General features: G+C 34.8%; 1 protein-coding gene and 1 long non-coding RNA gene across 4 annotated transcripts; one reads left to right on the forward strand and one right to left on the reverse strand.

Moving 5' to 3' along the window:
* Positions 1-213: 213 nt before the first annotated feature.
* On the reverse strand, positions 214-2,304 carry LOC131611700 (uncharacterized). Its single transcript, XR_009287094.1, has 2 exons — positions 1,840-2,304; positions 214-708 (listed from the first exon to the last, which is right to left on the reverse strand). It is a non-coding gene; the product is annotated as an uncharacterized LOC131611700 (long non-coding RNA).
* A 9,494-nt stretch (positions 2,305-11,798) lies between these two features.
* Positions 11,799-23,135, forward strand: LOC131609260 (cell division cycle protein 27 homolog B-like). Of its 3 annotated transcripts, none has more exons than XM_058880939.1 (16): positions 11,799-12,059; positions 13,978-14,050; positions 14,324-14,433; positions 14,724-14,770; positions 15,298-15,395; positions 15,767-16,068; positions 16,324-16,479; positions 17,239-17,449; positions 18,615-18,841; positions 19,001-19,066; positions 20,627-20,743; positions 21,197-21,273; positions 21,568-21,687; positions 21,950-22,169; positions 22,269-22,550; positions 22,665-23,135. In XM_058880939.1, exons 1-16 carry the CDS (start codon positions 11,955-11,957, stop codon positions 22,713-22,715), a joined length of 2,262 nt encoding a protein of 753 aa, XP_058736922.1. In that variant the 5' UTR covers positions 11,799-11,954; the 3' UTR covers positions 22,716-23,135. The 3 variants fall into 3 exon arrangements, with proteins under 3 accessions (XP_058736922.1, XP_058736921.1, XP_058736923.1); XM_058880938.1 differs by having other exon boundaries at positions 11,800-12,059; positions 17,239-17,455; XM_058880940.1 differs by having other exon boundaries at positions 12,032-12,059; positions 13,978-14,072; positions 17,239-17,455.
* The last annotated feature ends 1,656 nt before the right edge of the window (positions 23,136-24,791 follow it).

Here is a 24,791-nt window from a genome sequence, read left to right on the forward strand (position 1 = left end):
ATGGGTCCATTTAATTTGTGTGTATGGTATCATTACGGATTCTCATTGAACAAATGTGTATTGAGCAAGAATTTTGACTTTGGTCAATGTCAACCTTGAGGAGTGAACTTTCTAGCCAAGGTCATCCCTGGATTTTCTTATTAATTCGTATTTTACCCCATGCCATTGATTCGAGTTACCGCTATTGATTCAAATTACAAATTGGAACGGATGGAATCTCGATGGAAAATGAATTGAGAAAAAATTTGGTCAGCATGGCAAATTCAGAGCATACGAATTCTGTCCAAGCTCACCATAAAAAAGTGTCTCATTACAAAATTCATCATTTTCATTACAACAAGATTGCCTAGAAATAATTACATGGTTTCATTCCAAAACCAGCCCCATATCATACAAGCATCCACCAATATTTTCCAATCCTCCAGCCCTGTGTGCACACAATTCAGAACCATTCAAAATCACCCAATTCAATACATCATCTTCATACAATATGCCCTATCCAAATACCATATATATTTAAATCAATCCTAGTCCCTTAGCTCCATTGAACAAGCTTTAGATTTTTTACTTCCATGAGCTTTGTTTGGCTATAAGAAATTCACCATAACTCTGCAGCTATTCAAAAAGAAAACAAAAAAAGCAGTGTCTTAAGCTCCATGCATTCTGCATTTTCAAAGGCTAAACTTCTCACCCATTCAAGCGGTATACCTGCACCAAACACGAAGCATCATTCATGATTCACACTGTGATCCAAAACAGAACCGCATCAGTAAGTTAACCAACATATATAAACCGGTGCAGACTTAAATCAAACGGAAACGAGTTGAGCAATAGTTCATTCAAAGCAACAAAATTCAGCATCCGTATCCACCAAGCAATCAGTCAAAACAAAAAAAAATAGAGAGGATCCCATTGAGTTTAAAAGCATGATTCAAAATGGAAAAAACAGCCCAAGTGTCTATAACAGTTCATCTCACATTCATACATACACACAAGCTGTTTCAAATAGGCAAAGAGACCGGGCATATACTCAAGACAGGTTCCTACCACATGACTTACACTAGAAATTACCGTTGGAAGAGCATCGTGAAACAACCACATAACAGTTCACTCCATAATATTTAACGAACTATTTCAACTAATTCCTGTCATGTAACTAACTTCAAACCTCAGCTTATTCTATAGCTAACACTTAACCGTTTTAAGTAACAAACTTTTCCTAGCAACTAACCCTCCATAACTGTCAAAACAGTTTTGTAACTAACTAATCTCCTAACTACCAATAACAGAATGTAACTAATTCTGTTACAACTCCTAACTCTCCACATAACAAACTGCAAACAGTCTATAACCAATCATAACTGACAGATCCTAACCTTTCAATTCATAACAGAAAATCAAAATCCAATGGCTCACACCTCTTCCCTCTAACTGAATCCGTCAACCTTCACCTCTATATAATCAGAATCACCACACTGCAATGCAAAGCTTTTTTTTTTCTGCACGCACCATCTACCATTTTTCCCATTCTCCATTGATCTTCATCACTCTCATTCACCTTCATCTTCATCTTCTGTTCCACCTTTCATCACCACTGCACAATCATCTTCAACAATTCTCAAACCTTCATCATTCATCAAACCTCACCATCAGCATCACTATACACTCACCTCCATTGTTGAGCAGAGATTCAACCTCTGAAACTCTGCTACAACAGAGCTAAGCCCTCACCTTCACGATTCAATCTCTCAATCTCTCTCAATCAGAGCTCACAACACACACGGGAAAGGAAAACAACAGAAGAAGAGAAGAATATGAAGAAGTGAGATCAAGAATCACCTGAAGAAGTTATCGTCTTCATCAACCGCGTGTACTTCGCCAAGGATCCTCGGTGTTCTCTTCATCTCGTACAACTCTTCAATCCAGGTACGTCTTCGAACTACCTCCTCTACCTCCATATTTCTTTCCGTTCTTGATGTTGTGGTGTGGTATGAGCATCCTTGAGCTTTTCCCCCATGATCTTGATCTAGGATTTGTAACTATTAGCATTCAATTGGTTTTGCCTTCGGATTTAGGGTTTACGATCTATTCAGATTAGGGAAATAAAGCGAGGTTATGAGAAAATTGAGGTCATAGATGAGAGAAGGAGGAGAAATAGGTGAAGGTAGAAGCTTCGATCACTGCTTTCGGTCGGGCTCCGCCGTCTCCGATGCGGCGGAGTGAGTTCCGGCGTAAGTTAGGGTACGAGGGAGAGAGTCTGAGCGAGAGAAGGCTAATCGACACACAACCCTAATTCCCAAATTCTCTTCTTCTTTTATTTTTATTTATTTGTTTTATGTTTATTAAAAATCATAATAAGATATCTGAACTTCGGGATCAAACACAAATTATAATGGGCTCACGAAATTACTAGCACACACCGCTCGAGGGCCCATCGCGCCATCCTAATTTTTTGTATGAACAAAAATTGTACAAAAAATATAACTTTGTGGGCCTGTAATTGAATTGCTGGACGCACCCCCTCTGGGCCCATATCACCTTATTGGCATAGAAAAGTCTGTAAACAAAAAACACCCTTTGGGCTGGGCCCTGCGCCCACTGCTCTTCACACCCATAAAGTCAGTATGCACCCCCTGTTTCCATTGCATTTTAATTTAGGTTTTAATTAAATTTTTCTATTTCTTTTAGGTGATAAATACTAATTTTTCTACTATCATTTTTAGGCTTTGATACTAATTTTTGTCATATAAAAAAAGATCACAAAAATATTAGTTTAGGCTATTATTGTAATTCTTTTGCTTAATTCGAATTCTTTTTCTCATGTAAAATTCTCATAAAAATAGTATCTTTTAATTCATTTTCGCACTATATTTTGAATCAATTGTTTTCATGTTTTGTGCTATATTTTCAAGTCTTTTTTTTGTCAATTTTGTACTAATTTTGTATCATGCTTACTTGTGATTTTTACTTGTAATTTCACTTGTATATTCCTTTAGAATCTTAAGACCCGTAATTCATAACCTTTAGGCTAGTTTTCCCTTACATCCTAACATTTAGGTATAATCATAACATTAAACTAGTTATTCATTTTAGGCTAGTTTTTCTTCCTTTTCTTTTCAACTTTTAAAACATTAATAAAGGACGACGCGAATCATGCTAATACCTTTTTTCTTTGGGAAAGAAATGATTGGGGCGTAGGCCCCGGTGTATGTTCTTTCCTACTTAGTGAAAGAAATGATTGGGGCGTAGGCCCCGATGTATGTTCTTTCCTACTTGGTGGGAGAAATGATTGAAGCGTATGCCTCGGTGTATGTTCTTACCCGCTATTTAGAGAAATGATTGAGGCGTAGGCTTTGATGTATTTCTCTAATTTCTAAACACTTAAACTTTTAAGGCATGATTCAAGTCACAAATTAATTTCCCTTAAAAGACATCCAACCAAAAACACTTCAAAATATCTAATAAAGGCTCAGACCTAAACAAAGTAAGGAAGTGATGCGAAGCGTTGTAGTGGGTTTTCGTCCATCATGGAATTACGCCTAAAAAACACAAACCAATCATCTCTCTTCTTTCTCTTGCCTTCAGGGCATTCTTTCTCCTAATCGGACGCGTTATTTCCGCTCCATTCCTAGCTTAAGACTCCAGAGGTCGAGCAGCAGAGTGCGAATGTAACTGTTCAACTAAAAAACACAAAAACAAACAAAAACTAAAGAGCCGAACTACGGCGCTCTGATTCCTGAAAAGGATACGTAGGCATTGGGTCGCGGGACCTAAGCGAGCACAACTATTTATAACCCTTATTTTCCCCGTGTGTCTTTTCTTTCCTTTGCATGCATTCCCTTAGCATGAAGCTTTAGAATTATACACCCTTAGAATAGAACAAACATAAGTGGATCCTGTGGAGTACCACAGACGTGAGGGATGCTAATACCTTCCCCTCGCGTAACCGACTTCTTACCCGATCTCTGGTCGCAAGACCTTTTCTTATCCTTTATTTATTCCAGGTTTTCTGATATTCCTTTCCCCCTTTGGGATAAATATATTGGTGGCGACTCTGTTCACATTTCGCGAGCGTGCGACAACATTTATCTTGTAATTAGGTGATCTATGTTCAATTCATGGTTATCACTCCCTAAGTTACTAACCACGCAATTAAAATAAAATAAAGGCAGAAATACAATTTCCTACGCTATTACAATAAACACCTGCGGGGATGGGGGAAATTAAAAGGCGGAAAATAAGAGAGATCAATAATTAGTAAAAATTCTTGAGTGCCTTCCTCGAACCCTGAAAATTTAAAGGAAAATAATAGGAGTGAGTGTAGGAAAGACTCATCAACTATTTGAAGTAAACCCTATTTTGGGCAAAAGGCAACAAAAAAAAGAATTAGAACTTAGCTTTTTGTTTTGAACGCGCGTGGCTGAAGGATTTTGGTTACTCCAGAAAATTAGCCACGAAGAAGAAAAATGTTAGTGCATTAAAGATCTCAACAATTATAACGTGGCAGATCAAAAATTAAAATAATAATAATTTAGGCAAACAAATGAAAAATAAAAAAAAAGCTAAACCCCAAATGGGGAGCAAGTTAACCACAGTTAAGAGAATAAATAAGGCAAGGCAAATGACATAAGGCAAACAAAATTTTTGGAGAGAGGGTAACCCTGATTATTTTTAATAACTAAACAAACCTAAATTAAATTAATCATAATTATCAAAAAAACTAAAATTAATTTAACTTAACAATAGAAGTTAATTTTATTAAAAAAAGTTGTTGATATAAAAAATAGTTTTTAAAAAGAATTAATAAAAGTGTTGTTTTTAGAAAGGAATAAAGAAAATAAAAAAATAAGAGGAGAGAAAAAAAGAAACTCAGCTCTGGATTCTGTGGCTGCTCCATGAGGGTGCATGATAAGAAAGTGGCCAGCAAAGTTGTTTGGCCAAAACAAGGTTAATGGCCAAAGGAAGTACCTGCAAAAAAGGATAGTAATAATGTTAATAATAATAATAATAATAATGATAATAATAATAATAATAATAATAATAATAATAATAATAATAATAATAATAATAATAATAATAATAATAATAATAATAATAATAACACAAGCAAAAAATTGGGGTTTAGAAAATTAAATTATGGACAAAATTACGAATAACCTAGATTTGGCCAAATACCAAAAGGTTTTTGGCAAAATATGAATAACCTTGATTTGGCCAAATACCAAAGGTTTTTGGCCAATAAAGCAATTAGGGTACATCCACTTGGTCAATCCATAGAAAACCAATTGTGCCAATTCATTTATTCGAAATAAAATGGCGTTCGTAAGTATATGAGGGCAAATTTTGGGGTATGACAGATACATTTTCTTCTCTCATATGCTCTGATACATGCTACTTATTAAGAATCTATCAAGAATGCTCTGATACATGTTATTCATTAAGAATGCTCTGATACATTCTTGATTCTGATATTTTTGTCTAGTATGTTCTGAAACATTTCAGGATGTATAGATGCTCTGATGATGCTATGATACATTCAAGAATGTCCTGATTCAATCAAGCATGCTGTGCCAACAAAGAAGAAATTCAAAGCTCTAAAGCTGTCCTATGGAAGCAAGAAGCAGAAACTCTGAATGTTCTGAAGTTCTAGGCAAAGTGAACGTCTCTACCGAAATGGAAAATACTCAGGGAAGTCTTTTATTTATAAATTCTTCTAGTATTTATTTCAGGGGGAGATTGTTAATCTCAGGGGGAGACATATTCACACATTCTGATTATATGCTTATGCTATATCTGTGTAATTGTCTTTGGTCATCTGATATTCTGATTGCAAATTCATATCAATTATATATGTTTTTGTCATCATCAAAAAGGGGGAGATTGTTAGAACAAGATTTGTTCTGATCAATATTCTTGTTTTGATGATAACAATGTATATGAATTTTGTATAAGATAATGTGGTACTCTAATCCTTTACATTTTCCATTTCGGGAAATATATAAAGAGTATGCACAATTCAGCGCTAGAAGCACTGACTCAGAAGGTTCAAGAATGCAACACCAGAACATGCTCTCGCAAGACATCATAAGATGGTCAAGCAGAATCGGAACATGGTCTATGAAGCATCAGAAGAACATGGGATCAGAAGCAGAAGCACTGAAGTTCTTATGGTATCACGCTCAAGCACTTCAAAGTCAGAAGACAAGAAGATGCTCTACACCAAGCTATTTGAATCTAATTATTCAAACGCTGTTTCTACAAACATCAGATCAGAAGCAAGTACAAGATGACAGGCTACACTGACTGACAAAAGGAACGTTAGAAGCTACAAAAGGCAAAGTCAGTAGAAGCAGCAAAAGCAAGGCTCGAGGTAGTTGACAAAAGAGTGAAACATTAAATGCAGAGCTGTACGGAACATGCAACGCATTAAATGCTCCCAACGGTCATCTTCTCAAAACGCCTATAAATATGAAGTTCTGATCAGAAGCACAATACACAACTCTTGCAATATATTGAAACGCTGCTGAATTAATTACTTACGAACTTCATCTTCAACCTCACTTCATTTGTAATATCTTAGTGAGATTTAAGCTTAGAACTTAAGAGAAATATCACAGTTGTGATTATAGCTTTCTAAGAAGCATTTGAATACTCTTGTAAACATTTATTTTACATTGATTTGTAAAAGGTTCCTAGAGTGATCAGTGAGATCAGTAGACTCTAGAAGACTTAGAAGTTTCTAAGTGGTGTATTCCTAGAGTGATCAAGTTGTGATCAGTATACTCTAGAAGACTTAGAGGGTATCTAAGTGGAAAACCATTGTAATCAAGATTGATTAGTGGATTAAATCCTCAGTTGAGGTAATTCACTCTAAGGGGGTGGACTGGAGTAGTTTCGTTAACAACGAACCAGGATAAAAATAATTGTGTTAATTGTTTTTGTCTTAAGAGTTTTTAAAGTCACACTTATTCAAACCCCCCCTTTCTAAGTGTTTTTCTATCCTTCAGTTTATTGTAACACCCCAAATTCCACCCAAAATTATAAGCGAAAATCAGAGTGCATTTAAAAATCTTTCAACAAGCATTTGGGATATCACATTTACTTCATATAAACAATACATAATCATACATGCAGCAATTCAATCTCAGAGGATCATAAACGACTTATATCAGCTCTAAGAACAAACAAACTTTTATTTAATATGCAACAGAATCATAACATGCGACTTTATAAACAAATCATCTTTATTCAATCAGAAACAACCTTTAAACATCATATTACTTCTCATTATCCAACTTATAATTCAACAACTTATATATTAACTACATGAAATAACAAAATAAACATCCCCCGAGTGCTACGTATCAGAGCGACACACCAACTGGACTCGATGAAGCTACAAATTTCCACAACTATACTTGAGTACCTGCCCATTTTCCATGGTAGGGGAAACATCAGCAAAGGGGTTAGATATCTTACAATATAAAGGAATGCATGATAAATAATATAAGAGATATAGATCATCCATAATTTCACCACTTCTCATCACGTAACATCTTACAACAATTTTCATCACAAACAACTTATCAATATAATTCAACTTTCCAAACGACAACAATGTCATTGATCAATTAGGACAACATATTCAAATTCACAATTATAATATCATTATGTTACAATAAACATCTCATCATCTCAACTATCCAAACACAATTCAAATGTTACTCGACTTATGCAAATGCATGTGGTACCATTTGGAGTAAAACTCCCACAGTCTCAAAATTGTCATTGGGCACACCGTTGCTATTTTCCATTAAGGCCACTGTCACTTTTGCCATTAAGGCCGTCGTGTTAGCCATAATTTTCAAGCTATGCAATGGATGCAACTCAAATGGTGCACATCCACAAATACAACATAAACAATACGTCACAACATCGTCTAAAACACATCAACTCAGTGCCAAAGTTCTATGGCAATAACCATTTCATTACTATCATAATAATTCATCACGTCTCAATATCGTCGCTATGTCGTATCATCATACAACATTAATTCACTTCACAATACATCACAATACAACTTATCAACATTGACCATAGGGTCTACAACAACAACAACAACAACAACAACAACAAATTCCACATACTAGCAACACCGACAACAATTTCATCATACTAATAACAACATCCACTAATTCATCATGTTAACAACAAACATAAATGATTTGTCTTATTAACAACAACATCAACAAACTCGTCATATTAACATCAGACATCAACACATTCATCACATTAACAACAAACATCAATAATTCATCTAATTAACAACAACATCAACATATTCATCATATTCCGCAATAACAACAACAAATTCATCATATTAACAATAACATCACGTTACACGAATCAAGTAACATCATAATACAGTATATTCAACTACCTAATGAAAACATATTTATTGTTAATTTATCACAAGGCATCATTATCGGCTCACATATAAAAAGCGTACGAATAATTGCATATAACATACAACATCATTATCAACTTACACGTATCAAACACTTACAAAAGTATAAGTCCTATTAAATAATCCTTCTAATGTCTCTCAATCCATGTCTTTACGGTATACAAACATACACAAAACATTCAGCTTCACAAAACATCATTAAATCGGAAAATATAAACCAAGAAAAGGTTTCACAAAGATATTCAAAGGTTTTCAAGTTATATTCATCAGAAAGACATCAATTAGAGCTTCACGGAGGTTCAAATGACACTTAGAAAGGAGTTACGAATCAAAAGATACATCGTTACAAAGTAACAAAAAGTTTTACACAGCAGGGTCCGCTCAGCGACCCTCAAGCGCGCTTAATGAAGTTCAATTTTCAACAAGCCAGCTTGAAGCAGGCTAGTGCAGACTAAAAACAACAACTTTTAGTTTTTACAGCTACGCTTAACGAGCTCGCGCATTTTCAAATTTTCACTCAGCATCTGCTTAGCGAGCCAAGGGCCGCTTAGCGGACGCGCGATTATGCAGAAAAATAACAGAGCGAGCTGACCTGCGTAATCCCACTCCCATCAAACCAAACCCTTCTCAAATAGCAATTAGAAGCATATAACAATACCAGCTAACATCATTCATCAACAATAATCATTCCAAACATGTTTTCAACCATAATTTCATGGAAATCTATCACAAACCCTAACAATACAAAAGCTATGAAATTGAAAGGTTAAAGGTTGAACACAAATCACAACATCATCCAATCATCTAAACCTCTAATAATACATCAAATTCGCAGCAAATTATTTATCAATTTCAATATTCATCAACAGGGTAATTCTTCACATATTCATGGATTTCAATTATGAGGCCTAATCTCTACCATACCCATCATCATGCCAACCCTTAGAGAGTAAGAACCTCACCCTTACCTTAGCAAAAGCTTCATCTTCACCAATGGAGTTCTTCCCCTTTATGCCCCCTAGCTTTCCTCTCTTCTTCTCTTCTTTCTCTTCTTTCACCAAAATGAGTTATGAGACTAAATCTCTAAAACCCTAACTCTTACTATTTCACTAATGGGCTTAACCCATAACTCTACCACTTAGGCCCAATACTACTAACTCTATTATATTATATATCCAATAAATCACAAAACACACTATACATAATAAAATAGCCACACAACATAAACGAATATTATTCCCAATAATATTCCACAACTACAATCGATCCATAACGCAAATAATACTAACTCACAATTGTATTTCTCCGACTAATCCGACCATAACTTAACTGCTCCAATTGACACATTAAACTCGCAAAGTTTAAGTGCCTTGCAAGGAAGGACACCGGGCAGGAATAGGCGCCACAGGGAACTCATGAGTATTTTGAGTGAATCCATGACTCTCCCGAGCGAAATCATGAATATTTCGAGCTAAATCATGAGTTTCACGAGTAAAATTATGAATCTCCCTGGCGAGATTATGAATTTCACGAGCAAAATTATTAATCTCTTGAACACTTCGAGGGGACATACGTACGAAACCAAAGAAGGCTTCCTAAAACGTGAAGTTCACCATGAACTCTACACATTTCGTGGGGAACACCATTCCCCAAACGCAAACTTCCTCCCAAAAGTGTTGTAGTCATTTAAAAAATAATTAATTTTATAATTTAAAAAAATTTGTGACAAATAAATTATTACCAAATTAAAATTTTATTTAAGCTCTTTATTCCTTATTTATAATAATTTGTATTTAAGTTATTCTTTATTAATGATAACTCACCTTAATTATATTATTGGCTTAATTGCAACTTTAGTCTATCTATTTTGTCTTTTTCCTGATTTTGATCCCTCTATTTTAAAAATCACTATTTTAGTCCTTTTAAATTTTCAGTGCAATTTTCGCCCCTCTATTTTGATTTTTTATGCAAAATTAGTCCATATTTTTGTCCATTTTAAATAGAAAACTCAAAAAGGGACCAAAATCGTGGTTTGAAAAATGGGGGGACCAAAATAAATAAAAAAGACAAAATAGGGAGATCAAAATTGTAATTAAACATATATTATAACTATATTATAAATAAATATTTTCTTAAAATAAAATCAAAAGAAATCCCAAATATCCGTCGAGGTGAGTGCGACTATGCATATCTGAATTGATCAATATTTCAATTTTTTTTTGATGCATTCGAATATGCATATCCGAAGAGCATTTTGAAATTTTCAAGATGTCTTACCCTTATCAAGCTAAGTGGAATATCAAAATTTAAAATAATATGAGTTTTTTTTTCATTCATTCTAACGGGGAGTTTTTATACATACTTTTGTTGCCTTTCTCAACTTTTTATTGGCTCCATTTTTGCGTATTCTTACCGTTAAATAGAAGGTCTGAACTTGAACTACATTTAGTGTCTTGACTCTTGAGGCATGTTGCTTGAAAGGAAAACTAATTTCTACATGGACTTACTTGATTGATTTACATTTGAATCAACTCTTAAAAATAACCTATAATTTATAATTATTAATTCATAATTAATTTATAGATAATAATGATAATTTATATTTGATTGACATATTACATGTGAATCTTTTTCTAACATGATAGTATATTAATTCTACCCCAAAATAATACAACATCTGAAAGTAAGAAATCTTTATAATGATCAATTTTGTCATTGAATTTTCAAACCAAACAACCTCAACAAAATAGTTAAAAATTTAAATATCAATCATCGGATTTTTGTATGAGATACGATCAAATGACATATCAGGTATCAAAGTTTAATTTAACACCAAATTTCAATCATTAATAATACTCGATCATATGATTATGTAAATAGCCTATTTTTTAGAAAACAAAATAGACTATATATATTTTTTATTAATTTATTTCATTTAATATGATTGTTTGATTAATTCTTTTAACGGTTCAAATTAAACTTTAACACCTTAGTGTCATTTAATCCTATTTTCTTATTAGATTTTTTTTAATCTAATCAATCATTGAAATTAAAAAAAAAAAAACTACCATCATTAGCATGATAGTATTACATTATTGAATTTAACGGATATGTTCTTTTAATGGTCAGTTTAACAAGATATGTAAAGTACCTCTAAATTAATTTTACTCTAATATTTTAATAAAACTAGTAATATTATCCCACTAATTTGAAAATAGATGGTTTGATGAATTATCTATTGTGTCAAAAAAAAAAAACTAAAATTTTACTCAAAATATTATTTTATGGTACAAAGTACCAACGGAACAATTGAGATGATATTGAATAAAACCACTTGACCTAATTTGAAATGAGAGACAAAGCGCACATGCTACAACAAACAACTATTCCATTTTTGAATCAAATCGAAATCAAAAATATCAAAAAATCTCTCTCTCAAATTGAAATTTAGGAACGAAGAAGAAGCAGTGAAAATCGATTATCAGCTATGGAAGCAATACTCGTCGATTGTGTTCAAAAAAGTCTATGCCATTTCATGCACTCCAACGCCATCTTCCTCTCTCACCGTCTCTGCGCCGAATTTCCCTCTGAGGTATTTTTCATCTCTCTGTCTAAGCAATTGATTCCTCCGAGAAAATCTAAATGGAGACGAAAATATTCGCTGATTTGTTATTCAGTTCCGTTTACATCGAGATCGGTGTTTCTAATTGATTCATCTCTCTTTTCATAGTGGTAGTTTAATTTTTCAGATGATTTAGGGTGCACTTTTCTCTTTTAGCTTAGTGTAAATCTGAATTTTAGGAATTGATGGTATTTTGTGCTGCCTACTACTTTGTACCTTTAATTATGCTCACAAGAAGTTTGAAGAAGACATTTCATCTGACTTGAAAATTCCATTGTGTAGTTTAGATTTGGGTATTGTAGGTTTGTTATAAATATCAGTTTGAAGTTTATATTTCGTTCTTCTAATGCTGCAATGTGTAATTGTATGATCATATTTTAAGAAGTGATGTGGAAAAATAGTGAAATGTGATTACTTGTTCGCGTAAAATTTGTTTATTTTGTCGTTTGGATGCGGTAAAGTTAGTAGGTAAGGGTTCCCACATTTTTCCTGAATGGGTATGGGTAAAGAAGTAAGTTCTTGAGAGTTGGGTTAGTTTTGGAACATGGAATAGAGACACTTATTGGAAAATCTATGAAAATATTTGACACTATGGTTAGGAGGAAGATGAATTTTATGTGCCTATTAGAAACTAAGTGGACGGGTGAAAAGATGAAAGGATTAGACAATTTGGAATTTAAATTTTGGTACACCGACAAGGTTAGATTGGAAAATAGGATGAGAATTACCGTAGACAAGGAGTGGAAGAAGGATATATGCTTTTTGCAGATGATATAGTCCTACTTAGAGAATTGAAGGAGGATTTAATTGAGAGATTGGAGACTAGCCTTAGAAGCAACATAAGAATATGATCATACAATTATATTGGGCGGTAACGAACAGACATAAGAAGCAGGTGATATAGTCCTACTTGCAAAATGTTGGACAGTAACGAACAAACATAAGAATAAACAGTGTAGCATAGATGGAGATAACATTTGGTATTTTTCGTTGTAGAGTATTGTGCAACATTTAGTATTTTTCTTTGTAGAGAATTATGTTTTGATAAATTTCAAGGTGAATATATTAAAGAATTGGCGTAGTGCTCTGCTAGCAGTGAGCTAGATATGAGACCCTAGGTGTATGATTTCTTTTGGGTGTGTAGCGTATGATAAGTATAGATAGAGAAACAAATGATTTGGTTTATTGCCTAAACCATTTATTTATGATCGAATTGTTTGTATACTCTGACATGGCATGACATGGTGGTGACCTCTTGTTCTTTTGTTTACCTGGTTGGAGTTATGTATTGGTTCAAAGTCCATGTTTATTCAACACTCCTTTGTTTGGGCACATGGCCTTCTTAGGTTTACTTCGGCCCACCAGCCCCCAAACACGAGGTTTGGTAGGGATGAAGTGTATAAAGATATTATTCTAGTCCCCTAAATTCTTAGTCTGAGCTCGTGGCCCTCTTAGGTCTATTCTGATCCTGCATCTTAGATTTACTCTGTTCTAGTTATCAAATGCAAGAGTGTGAATAAACAGATATTGATTTATGGAGAACCAATATATCTTTAAATATGTAAAGAATTTTTTTTTACGAAAATATGAGGTTAAATTTACTGTTATTTTTTTAGGAAAGAAAATTTATGTTTAAGTTACGTATTCTCTATAGTATTTGGAATTATGTGTCAGTTTTGCTTTTGTAAGCATATTCTGCCATAAATAATAGTCCATCATTACTATTAATTTGTACTTTGTAGCCCAGTTTCTATCAAACTTTTTCAACTGTTACTTATTGTTCATGACCGGTCCTTTGTTTGAGTGTATATTCCGCATCACTTGTTGAAAATTGTCTTTATTCTTTCCATGGTATTGTTAATAATTATATTTCTTGTATGCTATTCAGACAAATCTCCAATTGTTGGCCGGCTGCTACTTGCAGAGTAATCAAGCACATTCTGCATACCATATTTTAAAGGGTATGTCTCTTTCAATATTTAGGTACCAACCTCTTTTAGAGTCACGTTTGCCCTGTTTGTTTTAGATATTACCTTTCATGTTCTGTTTCCTTAATTTCCTTTTATTACATAATTGTTTTTTAGATATCAGCATATCACCAATTTACCATTCATATTTTGTTTCCTGAATTTTATTTTAATAGACAATTGTTTTCCCCTTTGTTTGTCATTATCTTGTTGCAGTGCTTCACACTGAATGTCTCTAGTTATTCATTTTGTCTTTATTGATTGAAGGAACACAAATGGCTCAATCTCGGTACTTGTTTGCAATATCATGCTTTCAGATGGATCTTCTTAAAGAAGCTGAAGCAGCATTATGTCCTGCTAATGAGCCTAATGCTGAGGTACAAAGCATAATTTATAACGTATTTTAGATTAAGAAATGTTTTCCAATCTATTAACAAAATTTGTAAAAGCATGTGGGTGGCTCTAGTATATTCGTCTGAAATTGATCGGATGTGATTTTTCATCTTTTGTTTTATTCTTAGTCTCATTTGCTATCAACTATTAATAACATAATACGTTGGTTCTGCACGTTACTTTGCTTGAAATTGTTTTAATTAAAGTTATAGGTTGTCAGTGTATGTACTAGAAGTTGATTGGCTACTTTTTGATTTCTTTCCTTAATGTGTAGGTTCCGAACGGTTCAGCTGGTCATCATCTATTAGGGCTCATTTACAGGTTGCTTATTATTCTTACGATCAATTGTCAAAATACATAAAAATATGAACTTTTGATTACCTTCTTAATGATTTTCAAAATTTTACATGAAAGTTATGATCTATAACAATTGAATTGGTAAGAATTACATTCATGAAAAATACTGGGTGGTTAATAGGACCCATTAAGAGAAAGAGGCCCAAGTAGAGAGGGGAAGTGCTGAGCTGGCAAGTTGGTTAGAGAGAGTGGGGAAGTTACACATGAGGGGGAGTATATGAGGTGGATGAAAGGGAAATTAGGGATTACTGAGTATCATTTGTACTATAGAACCTTAGGGTTGGGCATAGAGAGAGAATTGTCTCTTCTTTGAAGAGCTTAGTTCTGGGATTGCAGGGGGTTTATCATCTGCAATTGTTACTGTTTTTTAATTAATAATACAATTTCTATTTTCTTGAATCTGGGTTCCTAACATTGGTGTATATAATGTGTGTGTGAGAGGGATAAATTCATCCTTATATATTCTCTTTGATTGATATTCTCTTTTTCAGATACACTGACAGAAGGAAAAGTGCCATACATCATTTTAAGCAGGCACTGTCAATGGATCCTCTAATGTGGGCAGCATATGAAGAGTTGTGCATATTAGGTATTTAAGATGATTTTCACCTTATTTCTGGTGATCATTGGGCATATTTGATGAAGTACGAATTGATTGGAGACATCCTAGTTTTTAGAGCTTCTTTCTAGTCTGTAATGTTATGCGGTTCATATTTCAACGAGTGCTTAGGTTTGATGGAATTTCTTGATTAATTTTGGAAATTTTCCCCTCATTTTAAAATCTTAGATATTGAACTTTACGTGGCTGGTAATATGTATCCAATGCTTTGATTTTTCATGACTTAAAAGTTTCCGTTAATTTTATAGCAAAATACATTCGATGTTTTAGTTATATTCTTCCCCCATTTCATTATGCTATTATCATCCTCATTAACAGCTCACTGTTTTCTGAATATTTAGGTGCTGCTGAAGAAGCAACTGCATTTTTTGGCGAAGCAGCTGCTCTTTGTATACAAAAACAATACCTAAATTGCTCAACCTCTCCAAAGATGCATTCATCATCTGCGGATTGTAATTTAGTTGACACAAGACATTGTGTGTCAGAAGAGACAAGTCCAAGGCAATCGAAACTAAAGCAAGGTCAAAAAGATCCTGGAAACCATCATGGGGCACCTATATTAGGAGGAACTTCGGGTCAACCAGTTAGTAGTGGTCTGTCTAATATATCATTTTATAATACGCCGTCTCCAATGGTGACACAGGTAATTGGCTAAACTCATCTAATTTTTTATTGTTTGAATATGTTACTTTTTGTTAAGAATTGTGAATAAGCTAAACTACTTATCAAACCTCAGTTTATATAATTTTCAAAATGCTCAGGTAAATTCAGAAATATTGATAAAAAAGTGTCTTCTATTATTCCATTAATATTGTATGGGTTCCTTGGTCTAATGAAAACGGGCTTGATCCCATTTTTCTTTCACATTGTTGATATATAGTTTTCAAATCTTTTGTAGTTGTCAGGTGTTGCTCCACCCCCTTTGTGTAGGAATGTGCAGCCAAATGGCTCAAATATGAGCACACAAAGTGCTGAAAATTCTCCTAGATCAACAGTGAACTCTACTATTCAAGCTCCTCGAAGGAAGTTTGTGGATGAAGGAAAGTTAAGAAAGGTTGAGGAATTGTTAGCTATAAATCTTTTGCTTTCTGCTTCCTTTAATGTTTCCCCTAGGGAACAAGGTTTGGTTGTTGTGTTTTTTTTTTTTTGCTTTTGAAAAATACCTTATGATCAAATTGTTTAAGAAAGAGTTCTTGGCAAAAAACATTTTTTTTCTCCTTTTCCAAATGTGAAACAACTAAAACCAAACATATGTGTTGCCATAAACCAATGATCCCAAATGCTAAAGCTATTTGGTGAAAGAAAGTAAACAATTTTATATCTAACATGTCTCCTATGCTACATCCCTTTGGACTTGAAGTGTGAATGATGTACAAACCCACCCAACCATGTGTTGAAATATAACTTCTATTTCGAAAAGCTAGGACAACAAGGATCACTTTGGACCACTTGGGTTTTGAGCCTCTGATCATTTAAAAAACTTCTTAGATGAGAATTAATATATGAACGGTTTTATATCTTACACACATAGTTTAGTTCTTTAATTTCCTGTATCTCCTCAACATCTCAGCTCTCTGTGTTATTATGCATTCTAGTTTTTATGTACTATATTGTGTCCGGCATCACTCTGATAAGGTATTGTTTCAAATATGTTTTCCGTCACATGTGACTGAATTTATCATAAAATTTGTTCAATAGTTGATCATGTAAGCAAGTATCTTATGTTTTTGTACATCATGTTTAATGCTAAAGTGTTATTGATTATGTTACCTTGTTTCTCATTGTTAATATTCCTTGTAATTTTTTGTTTCAGATTTCTGGAAGATTATTTTCTGATTCTGGTCCCCGACGTAGTTTGAGACTCTCAGGTGATGCTAGTGTAAATGCAAATCCTAATACAGCAACTTTATCTGGAAATGGAACTAGTTACACTTCTAAGCATCTTGGTGGGTCAAAGCTTAGCTCAATGGCATTTCGTTCTGTGACAGTTCGCAAGGGACAATCATGGGCCAATGAAAACATAGGTGAAGGTGATGAATCTTTATATGCAGCACTATTTTATTATTGTATAATGTCTTTGAGGAATGTTATCCTTTATACACACTATTGTTTTGAGGAATTTTATCCTTCATAGATGTGTAAAGATGCGTCTAAGATGATAAGACCATAACTATCAGTTCTGAATATGTAGAGTAATCCTCCCCAAAAAATCTTGTATTTGACTGCTTCGTGTTGCTATTCGGATTAATACTACTACTAGTCTACTACTACTCTAAACACCCTTTTGATCGGAACCTGGATTAAAAGGGGCGGTTAATGGAATTAACAGGAAAAAATAACTAAATGCATTAGATCAAGATTAGGAGAATGTGAGCTGTTAAATGTGAACGAACATTATCAGAGAAGAGCTAGTTAGAGACCTGAATCCCGATGAGCACTGTGTGTTTAAGAAAAATTGATGCTTGCTGAAAATGACACCAGAGAGAATTAGGTTGGTGGCAGACAATAAAAGTGGGCAACTATTTTTTTAAACAGAAGTAATATAAAAGTAGGTTGGTGGCTGACAATAAAAGTGGTTGAGTATTTTTGTTGAAACAGTGACGCAGTGTGTTTTTATGCTGAAATAAGAACTCTAATGATCGTGGTGAAAAATGAGGATAAAGTATACCCTAAAAAGTGGGTAGGAAAACTCAGACCAATGAAAATGGGTGAGTATTTTTGTTGAAACAGTGACACAAAGTGTGTTTTTGTGCTGAAATAAGAACTCTAGTAGTCGTGGTGAAAAATGAAGATAAAGTATGATTATGCCCTAAAAGGTGGGTAGGAAAACTCAGGTGAGACAATGGGGTTAAGGTAAACCAAAGTTTAGATAGGATACCAAACAAACAAGTTCAATTTTGAGAAATTCTGTGACAAACTGTGACAAAAAAAGTGGTGGATGATAATATCACTTTGATACCATGCTAAAATTAGAGTCCAGATAATTTATATGTTACATCTATAGCAAAATACTTATCTAGTATGATTTATTCTGATTGTCTAGATCAAGTATTGATGCTGTACTGATAGGGCAGTATCTATTAACATATTAAGACTTCTAACATAATATTAATGTTAATATTCTAATTTAAAATATTTCCGAGCAGCTATTTATAGATACTTAATGAGTTGTCATTTCTTTTTCTTCAGGAATTCATAATGACATTTTAGATGATTCTCGTTTAAATATTACATCAGCAACTTCTAGTTCCTTCCCTACCATAGAAGCTAAATCTTATGAACCGGATGCAACGAATATTCCGGTTGGTGGACAAGTATTAAGTGGTTCTGAAGTCATCACCGGTGCTTCTGAAATACTGACCCTTCTAAGAGTTCTTGGTGAAGGTTTTAGACTTGCCTGCTTGTATAGGTGCCAGGTATTAATTATTGCTTATGCAGAAAGGTTATTTATAATTTATAATATAATCATATATTTACTATTTTTTTAATCATGAATATGAAAGGAGAAAAATAAATTAACAAAATACTTCGTTGATAGCATTCAATTTTCTAATATGTTTTTATTGGTGGAACAGGATGCACTGGAAACCTATCTGAAACTTCCATATAAGCATTACAATACTGGCTGGGTTCTTTCCCAGGTAATATTGGTTGCCTTGCTATTATTTAATGGTCTTTCCTAGGTATTCTTGCAGTTCATGATTGTGTAACTCTCACCTAATTTATAGAATCATACAAGTTTAGGACCTAGGTATGATGGGTTATTTTGCTTACAAATTCGTGAGTCCTCCCAGAATTTTAACTTTGAGAACTTATTAAAGATAAAGAGTACAAAATCATGGTTATTTCCCCTAGAATGCATTAAATGAAAGTGATTCCGTGTTTTTTAGAACACCCAAAATGCAACAGGTAAATGACAATGCTTTCAAGTTTCAAGTGCATAAAACATTAACCTCATAGTTATAGCACTGGACTCCACAGATGCATCTAACATCCGAATGTGAACCCATGTGCAAAGGAGGCCGACAAATAATGTTGTATTAGTCTCAACCAAGGTTGTCAAGATTGAGAAAGAATAGAAAAATCGTAAAATATAAAATCGTAATTACGATCGGATGATCCTGCCCAATTATTTTTGTAAGATCGAGAGGGGATAGCAAGATCGTAAAACATAAGATCGCAACAAAAATCGTAAGATCCTAGTAAAATGAAAAAATAGTAGTATATATTTGAATTACTTTTACATGATATATGTTAGTAGACAAGTGTATTTGTGAGAAAATGACTTTCATACTCTTTAGACATATATTATTGAGTTTTTATACTTTATTACTACCACATGGAACATTTGTTAGACATTGGGGACACATTTGGTCAATTTTCTAGGATTCTCATAAGTCAATTAGTTAAAACTAACCCTACAAGTGAGATGTTTATTCTCTAAACCCTAAATTTAAAACTTCTTTTCAATTGGTCCCGCCGAACCGTAATTGTTGCCCGCCTTTACATCTTGTCATCCTTCTCACCTTTTAATGGTGTTGACCAGATAACAGTCAATCATGGCCGAAACTGGCAAAGATCGCACAAAATCAACGACTTTAGGATTTATTTTCACAATTTGACTACAACACAAGATTTTACTTAAGATCGGGATCGTTGGGGGTGAGTGAGATAGTAAAATCTTAAGATTTTAAGACCTAGATCGAGATCTTGACAACCATGGCTCTCAACTCTCAACCTCATAGTTTCCAACATAAACCCATTAGGCCCAAAGCAATGAATGGACTCAACACTAATGAGTTGAAATCTAGCTCTACCTTGATGGAGCCTGCTCCTATGGAAGGAAGTTTAGTCTGATATGGTGTATGCTAGTCGTCCAATATTTGCGTGCTCATAGTATCAAAATTAGATGTTTTAACTTATGTGCATGCAATGTGTAGTTCCACCAGTCTAATGCTGAAATTCAATATTTTAATAGAAAGACGAAAATGATAAGGATTGTACTTTATACCATTTAGCCATAGCCTATACAGGCATATTACATGTCTTGGACCAACTATTTGAGCTATTAGGTGAAGATAGTTTTTATTTTTATTTTTTATATAATATGATTATAATATACTAAAATAGTCTTTGTGCTAGAGATTATTTCAGGTGCATATCATTAACAATCTGTTACTATATTCGGATGTTTTAACCAGGTTGGAAAAGTGTACTGTGAGTTTGATTATTTAGAAGCTGATCGAGCCTTTGGTCTTGCTCGGCAGATTACGCCTTATAATTTGGAAGCAATGGATGTATACTCAACAGTCCTTTATGTGAGTTTGTATTGTATTTTATCTATCTACTTCAATGAAGTTTAGTGTGTGCGAGTGTTAGAACTAATACCTTTTGTCATAATCCTAAATGAACAAGGAAACAAATCATGAATTGTGATGAAATGTGAAATATTCCTAAAAGACCACTGAATATTCTTTCTTAACCATAAAAAAAATGAATAAAGCATGTGATCTGTTTTTCTCTGTAGCATTTGGAATTCATGGTTGATGCGACTATTAAAGCCTTTTGATATGGAAATCATGGCATTGCCAATAATGGTGAATTGACGATATTAGAAATTGATAGACCATGATGATTAATGCGTGACAATCTTTTATTGTTATATTTCTTTGTTGTATTTGTTAAGCGTCCTGCTTTGTTTCATGCTTAAACTTTAAATGCATTCCTGCATTCCTACTGCTTGACCAAAGACTAAATTTTCTCTGGTGTAGCATCTAAAGGAAGATATGAAGTTAAGCTACCTGGCTCAGGAACTAGTACATAGTGATCGCTTAGCTCCACAATCTTGGTAGGCTTCTATGAAACTTTTTTTTTTTTGTGATTATTCAGTATGCTGAATGTCATATATCCAGACTAAGATTTTTTAACCCGTAAAAGTCATTTTCACTAATTGTTATCCATCACTTACTAAGCAGTTTTATTCAATATAATCATAATCATAACTTTTGCCTTCTACTTCAGAACCATAGAAATGCAATTTTGACAGATTAGAGCTTGAGTTGAAACATTTTTTTTATAATTATTTGTAATTTCTCTATTATAATTTATGCTGGTTTATCATTATTGTTGAATGCTCTGGCAGGTGCGCCATGGGCAATTGCTACAGCCTGCAGAAAGATCATGAAACTGCACTGAAGACTTTCCAAAGAGCTGTGCAACTAAATCCCAGATTTGCATATGCACACACCCTTTGTGGGCACGAGTATGAACATTGTCTTATCATAATTTTATAATTCATGAGAATTGGTGTCCGATAATTTGCTGTTTAATTAACTGGGAAAGGGATGTAAAAGGATGTAGGAGTTAGTTGAGAGTTAGAGGGCTTCCTCTCTCCACGATTAATGGTACATGAGGCTCTTGGTCTAATTTTACAAGAGAAAAAGAGAATAGACACATTAAGTACAGTTCTTGTCTTTCATTTATCAGTAACTTTTTATTGACTTCTAATGTGTTGCCCCTCACAGGTATGTTGCACTAGAAGATTTTGAGAATGGAATCAGATGCTACCAGAGTGCACTCAGGGTTGATGCAAGGCACTACAATGCTTGGTATGGACTTGGAATGGTATATCTTCGCCAAGAGAAATTTGAGTTCTCGGAACACCATTTCCAAATGGCTTTCCAAATTAATCCACGTTCATCTGTTATATTGTCATACCTTGGTACTGCTTTGCACGCTTTAAAGGTTCATCTCTTGCTACACTGATTGTAAAGAACTACACATCTTCTGCTTGTGATTTGCATCCAGAATATTAAATTTGTGCTATCTTCTATGATATGACAGAGAAGTGAAGAAGCACTGGTGGTAATGGAGAAGGCTATTTTGGCAGATAAGAAAAATCCCGTTCCAATGTATCAAAAGGCCAATATACTAATGAGCTTGGAAAAATTCGACGAGGCTCTGGAAGTCCTAGAGGAGCTTAAAGAGTATGCTCCCCGCGAAAGTAGTGTCTATGCTTTAATGGGAAGAATCTATAAAAGGCGTAACATGCATGAGAAAGCAATGCTTCATTATGGTATCGCTTTGGATTTGAAACCTTCCACAACAGATGCCGCAGCTATTAAGGTGATATGGTCAAGTTAGCATTTCATATACTGATGGATACTCTTGATTGTGTTGGAATGTAGCTATTGTCATATTTTTCTTATGCAACTTAAATATCTTATTCATTTTGAACAGGCTGCCATTGAGAAATTACATGTACCAGATGAGATGGACGACAACTTGTAGCTTTACAAGTGAAATGCATAACTGATGACTTCGTGCGGTTGAACTGCATACAAATCCTTTTTACTATAAGGATTTGGCGGGGCTTGTGCTTTCGGCATTGTGCATAAAAGCTGTAAAATATGTGCCCGTCGAATTGGTGGGTCTGAGTTTTGTCGGAGAATCATCTATACTTAATAAAAGGACTTGATGCAACAGAGGTACCAAGAAGTTTCTATACTTGTAAGGAAAAATGTAAGGGAAAATATATGTATCATTAGTTCATTGATTCATTTTTTGTTCATAAATCACAACAATAGTTTGTAGTCCTGGTTAACATTATTAGTAGAGCTAAATGGCAAGAATATAATTATAAACTTGCTGTGTAATATCTTGGATTCATGTAAGCAGTTTCTGTAACAAAAATAAGATATTATTTTTTAACTGATTAAATATTTAGGGATTGGGATGACGGGTAGATTTGGCAAAATTTATGCAAGGACACGTAGGAAGAGAGAATGAAGAAAATATCACATAAAACAAATTATGTTAGAGGCTGCACATGGGATGGACAGCTGGTGGGACAGCTATCCGAATTCTAGTGGAAAGAGAACCTAGGATTGAAGGATAAATGAGAGAGGAATGACACAATTGAGGGCAGCCAGAAATTGAGTGGAGAAATCCTCATGGGAGAGATAAAACCTTTCTAAGAGTCTCGCTAGTTTCTTTATGCTCTTCTGCTATTTTCAGCTTTTGCTTCTTTATGCTTTCTATTTTTATTTCTGCATACTACTGCTTCTAATTGTATTACTAGATCCCATTTGAACTCTAGTATTTTGTATACAAGTCACCACTTTCTATTTCTACTTTTCTGTTCTTACTCATTTATGCCCTAAAACACTAAATTGAACCTATCAATTTGGTATCTAGAGCCTTGGTTGCGTGTATATAGTGAATGGTCACTACTAGAAGCATCATGGAAAACAGAGTTGATACAATTGAACATAGGATGAACAATTTTGAAGGAACTATTTGTCAGCTGATTGTAGAGCAACAAGCACGACCGCAGGTCATAGTGGAGCAGATTAGGCAGTTGATTCGAGAGTAACCTGCTCGGAATCAAAGGCGACATGGTAGACCACGAGGGTGGAGTTACGAGGACGGCGAAGAGGATGAAGGAAGCGATGGCAATACGATTTCGTGAGAATCGCAACCACGACATCGCCGTCATGGTGGTGGAAGTGGAACCGGTTTTTTCGAAAACAAATGAAGGTTAGTGTTCTGGACTGGGTCAAGATTCGACCCAATCTACTTTCGGCCCACTTAACCTTGGGGGCCCAAACCACTCCATGTCCCATAAAGAGCAATCAAGTGCTCGTCTACACCGTGCCCGGCACAAGCGTTCCCCGCGAGCTATCTGGTGCTCGGCACAAGCGCTCCCGCGAGCGCCTTCTCCACCGAGGACCCCTTCTCCTCATAGGGTTCCTTCACTTCCAACCCCCCGAATAATGCGGATTCCACGTGGTCCCTAAAAGACCGCGTCTCCCTTAAACTTCGGAGCGGTTAACCAGGATAGAGGGCACTCACGCACCTTCGGTATTTCCGCCCAGGAAACCTGACATTCTCCTAGTTGGGCCTGGAAATCCGGTCTTTCACTAGAGGGTCAGGTATTCAATCTCTTCTAACCTTTAGCTCGTACTTGCACTCCTTTGCTAGTCTTCTTACTTTGGCATCAGAGTACCTTGCAGGTACACCCCCCCTTTTTTTTCACAAAGATCCAACTTCCGAGCAGGCCTTGACGATCCTTCTGATCAGGTACGATCAGTGGCGCCGTCTGTGGGAAACAAGCTTTCCCATCTTTAACAAACAAAGATCAAACCTAACTCATCCTGCGATCATCATGGCCGGCAACAACAACAACAACCGAACTCCTGATCCCTTCCATCTCGATTCCCTCATTCACGCTGCCACAGTTGACGGGCAAAATCGGCACCAGCGGGGAGGACAACAACCCACTGCTGACGGGCATGGGAGAACAAGGCACGAGAACTCCCAAGCCCCTAGGAACGAGCAGGCTCAAGCCCAAAACAATAGGGACGA

Source organism: Vicia villosa, linkage group LG6 (assembly GCF_029867415.1).
Source record: "Vicia villosa cultivar HV-30 ecotype Madison, WI linkage group LG6, Vvil1.0, whole genome shotgun sequence".
Lineage (NCBI taxonomy): Eukaryota > Viridiplantae > Streptophyta > Magnoliopsida > Fabales > Fabaceae > Vicia > Vicia villosa.

What these genes read in the sequence shown, in the direction of transcription:
- LOC131609260 (XM_058880938.1), top strand. Translation starts at nt 11,955, where the DNA reads ATGGAAGCAATACTCGTCGATTGTGTTCAAAAAAGTCTATGCCATTTC. An exon ending in CTAATGAGCCTAATGCTGAG is followed by an intron (nt 14,434 to 14,723) that starts GTACAAAGCATA and finishes CTTAATGTGTAG; the next exon opens with GTTCCGAACGGTTCAGCTGG. An exon ending in CTGGCTGGGTTCTTTCCCAG is followed by an intron (nt 19,067 to 20,626) that starts GTAATATTGGTT and finishes TGTTTTAACCAG; the next exon opens with GTTGGAAAAGTGTACTGTGA.